The 4,067-nt window shown below is 45.3% G+C and overlaps 1 protein-coding gene across 1 annotated transcript; it reads left to right on the top strand.

Moving 5' to 3' along the window:
• The first annotated feature begins 1,203 nt into the window (after positions 1 to 1,203).
• Pramel38l2 (PRAME like 38 like 2) lies at positions 1,204 to 3,861 on the top strand. Its single transcript, XM_063273882.1, has 3 exons — positions 1,204 to 1,497; positions 1,958 to 2,548; positions 3,294 to 3,861. The coding sequence occupies exons 1-3, from the start codon at positions 1,211 to 1,213 to the stop codon at positions 3,859 to 3,861; spliced, it is 1,446 nt and encodes a 481-aa protein (XP_063129952.1). The 5' UTR covers positions 1,204 to 1,210.
• Positions 3,862 to 4,067: the final 206 nt, after the last annotated feature.

Below are 4,067 nucleotides of genomic sequence, written 5' to 3' on the forward strand. Positions count from 1 at the left end.
GGGTCTCTGTGGACAGGGTGCTCAAATGACGCTAGGTGTTTTCCTCTTGAGTCAGAAATGTGGGCAGAGAGTAGCCTCCTCTGGTTTCCCAGTTGTGTCTGCCCCTCTGAAGGTCTAGCTCTCCCTTCTACGGGATTTGGGTGCAAGGTGTTGTTTGACCAGGTCCCTTCAGATCCAGGCACAGTCTGGACTGCCAAGCTCCTGCAGCTTGAGTGCTCTTATCTTCTTGTTCCCAGAGGCCCTATACAGTTGCCTCTTGGGATGTGGACAAAGGTGGGCGGTACTGGCAGTATCTCAGGCCCTTCAGTCTCAGGATTGCCCACACGTCTGAGCGGCAGCTGTCTCTCCCATGGGGTTTTGGATCAGGGAGCTCTAGGCTGTGATCAGGGAGGATCCGGTGCTAGCTAAAAATCGGAAGTGTCCTGTCCCAGAGTAATTTTGCCTTTGTGTGTCCTGAGTCCACCAAGCAGGTCAATTGGAGTAAAAAAGTTGGTCTTACCTCTGGTCTTGGGTCTGAAGTCATTCCTCGGGGCTGGGTTTCAGCTCTCCTTGAGGTCAGCAACCTGAAGGCCTGCCCTACCTTCTCCTCTGTCCCTGTGCATAGGAGGCCCAGATGGTGCTAGGTGTTTTCCTCTAGAGTCAGAAATGTGGGCAGAGAGTAGTCTCTTCTGTTTTTCGAGGTGTATATGCCCCTCTGAAGTTCTAGCTCTTCTTCCTATGGGATTTGGGTACAGGGAGTTGTTTGACTGGGTCCCTTCAGATCCCGGCACAGTTTGGACTGCAGGGCTCCTGCAACTTGAGTGCCCCTGTCTTCCTGTTCCCAGAGGCCCTATACAGTTTCCTCTTGGGTCTGACATGCAGGCAAAGGTGGGCAGTCTCTCCTGCCCTGCAGTCTCAGAATGCCCATATGTCTGGGCAATCAATTCTCTTTCCGTTCTTCCGTTTTTTAAACGGAAGTGTCATACTTAAAATCTTTTGACCAGAAAATTATATACCCATTTGAGGGATCAAAAATCTCCCACATTGCCAGTGTGGGAGTCTTTCTTTACATGACCAATTTAGGATGAAGAGGAAAAATGATATTTCTACCATTGCCAGAGCAGTAGCTTCATCATTGCTGTGATTGTGAGGAAGTTTTATAAATTTTTCTTGAAAGTGCATTCTTTTTTGACTCCTTCCCCAGGAGCTTTCTGACTGGAGACCTTAGAAGATGAGTGGGCATACCCCACCCACACTCCAGAAGCTGGCAAGGCAGACTCTGCTAAGAAATGAGGCCATGGCCATAGCCTGTCTTGGGGAGCTGCCTACTATGCTCTTCCCAGCACTGTTCAAGGAGGCATTCGAGGGCAGACACATCAACCTCGTGAAGGAAATGGTAGCAGCTTGGCCTTTTCCCTGTCTCCCTGTGGGGGCATTGATGAAGACACCTAATGGGGAAACCATGAAGGCTCTGCTAGATGGAGTAGACATGCGACTGACAAGAAAGTTTCACCCAAGGTAAGGAATAACTATGTACTGTATAAGAGAGCACACGAACTGCACAGTAGAGATTGTCAAGGTGATTGGCTTGGTTATACTTGGATCAGAAATTTTTGATCTCATCATCATGCAGGGATACATGGTTCTTGAAAGCAATTTACTTAAACTAAGGATAGTTGAATATGGATTATAGTTGAATATGTACTAGAGTAAATATAGCCTCACAGTAGAATGAGCCTATACCTAGCATTCCCACAACCACTAATAATGTGACTAATTAAAAGTAAGGTTTACATTAGTGAAATAAAAGTAATCAAGTGCACATAAGTCTGGGAAAGGATCTGGAGCATGCCTGAATCCAGTTTGGATATCAGGTGCTTAAACAACATACCTCTCAATAGGGGAGAGTTGAGTTTAGATATATGTATTAAAAGCTGATTCAGAGTCTCATGAGGTTCATATGTTTCACCAACAGGAGGACAAAACTACAAGTCCTCGATCTGAGAAATGTGCACCATAACTTCTGGAATATATGGACTGGAGCAGAGGACAGCAGCCATTCAGCAGAGAACTTGGAGGAAAAGCAAGAAGCAAAGTTCTTTCCCAGATATGCACTGAGGAGGCAACGTGTGAAGGTCATAGTTGAACTGTCCATCTTTTCTTGCCTTGAGGAAGAACGAGCATGCTTCTTAAAGTGGGCCCAGGAGAGAAAGGGCTCCCTACATTTCTGCTGTACAAAGATGACGATCTGGGATCTGCCGGTCCATGTTATCAGAGAGATCTTGAATGTTTTTGATCCACAGCATATCACAGAATTTGAACTGCATACTGAGTGGACACTGTTAGAGCTGGCACATTTTGCTCCCTACTTTGGACAGATGAGAAATCTCCGCAAAGTCTTCCTGGAACCCCTGAAAGGGATGATCTCCTCTAATCACAATGAAACAGGAGACAGAGAAGCCAAGTGTATCAAGAAGTTTATTTCTCAGTTCTCCAAATTCAATTGTCTCCAGCATCTCAGTATGTTTTGCCCCCATTTTCTTAGAGATCACATGAGTCAAGTCCTAGGGTAAGTAAGAATGAAGAGCTAGTTCAGCTCCCAAAGCAAATCTGTCTCTCTTACCTTAAGGATTAGTGGTGTATGCTGTCAGCAGTCACTAGGAACAAACATTCAGAGACACATAAGACTCAGGATTTGTGTCCTATTTTCATGTATACTGAGTGACACCCGGTTAATTTTACAGGTGAAATAAGTGTTTCAAATGAGCACTCATTAATTAGAGAATTGACCTGGAGTTAAGATAGATAATAAGAGTGGGTTGGAATTCTACCAGGATTCATACCCAGGAGTTGGGGGACTCAGTAGCATAGGGTGAAACTGAGCTATAGAACAACCTTCTATCTTCCCTCAATTCCCTTGGATAAAACATTGAGAGCCCAAGTAGCACTGAGTGCATGGGACAGAGGGCCTGTAAATGAGAACATGGGTAATTTCAGAAGGACGAATAGAATCCAGATTCAGTGAGCTCACAGCAAATGTCGAGATGCTGTCAGGACTTTACTGGGATGGAAGTTCTTGTGTGTGCTTTCTGGACTCACGGGCTGAACCGCTTTTCAGTTTGAGAGTGAAGTCAGTCCATGAACTGTGGGGTGGGCATGACTGAGCAGTTTTCAACAGGAAACATCATAAATGATGTCCTTGATCATTTAGTCAAACTCACCATGGGGCACTTGGTTCCCTCGACCACTCTGTACATTCCAGCCAAATATCTACAACACTATCAGCCAGAACTGATCCCCTGTTCTATCCCTAGGTGCCTGATGACGCCTTTGGAGACCTTCTCAGTTACTTGCTACATAATTTCACAGAATGAGTTGAATTCCTTCTCCTGCTGTAAGAGCCTCTTTCAGTTAAAACATCTGGAATTGAGAGGAGTGATCTTACATGATGTGGATATTATGTCTCTGAGAGGTTTCCTAGAGAAAGTGGCAGACACTCTTGAGACTCTGGATTTGCAGTGTTGTAGGATGAAGGACTCTCAGCTTTATGCCCTCCTACCTGCCCTCAGAAATTTCTCTCAGCTCACCACGGTCAAGTTCTACAGCAACAAATTCTCCATGCCCATTCTGAAGGACCTGTTGCAGCACACAGCCAACTGGAGCACGGTGAACGTGGAACAATACCCTGCCCCTCTGGAGTGCTATGATGACTCGGCTCAAGTTTCTGTGGAAAGATTTGCCCAACTTTGTCGTGAGCTCATGGATACACTCAGGGCAATACGGCAGCCCAAGAATATCTCCTTTGCTACAGAAATCTGTTATACATGTGGTGAGCGCTGTGTCTATCATAATGGGCCCAGGCTTTGTTGTTGCTGGCAGTAAATTGGGAAGTAGAACTTCTGTATTAAAAAAAAAAGGCTTGTATTGAATGGGTTCAGAATGGAAAGACGATGGTATTGCATGGGTGCAGCAAAGGGCAAGGTGAAATTGCCATGTATAAAATAAAAGTCTTCTTGATACTTCTTTTCCTTGTCCTTTTCCTTGGCTACATTTACAACCCTCTTGTTTCACTGATCAGTTAAGTGCAG

This window comes from Rattus norvegicus, chromosome 14 (genome assembly GCF_036323735.1).
Source record: "Rattus norvegicus strain BN/NHsdMcwi chromosome 14, GRCr8, whole genome shotgun sequence".
Taxonomy (NCBI): Eukaryota; Metazoa; Chordata; class Mammalia; order Rodentia; family Muridae; genus Rattus; species Rattus norvegicus.

What these genes read in the sequence shown, in the direction of transcription:
- Pramel38l2 (XM_063273882.1), top strand. Translation starts at nt 1,211, where the DNA reads ATGAGTGGGCATACCCCACCCACACTCCAGAAGCTGGCAAGGCAGACT. An exon ending in ACAAGAAAGTTTCACCCAAG is followed by an intron (nt 1,498 to 1,957) that starts GTAAGGAATAAC and finishes CACCAACAGGAG; the next exon opens with GACAAAACTACAAGTCCTCG. An exon ending in CACATGAGTCAAGTCCTAGG is followed by an intron (nt 2,549 to 3,293) that starts GTAAGTAAGAAT and finishes TTCTATCCCTAG; the next exon opens with GTGCCTGATGACGCCTTTGG.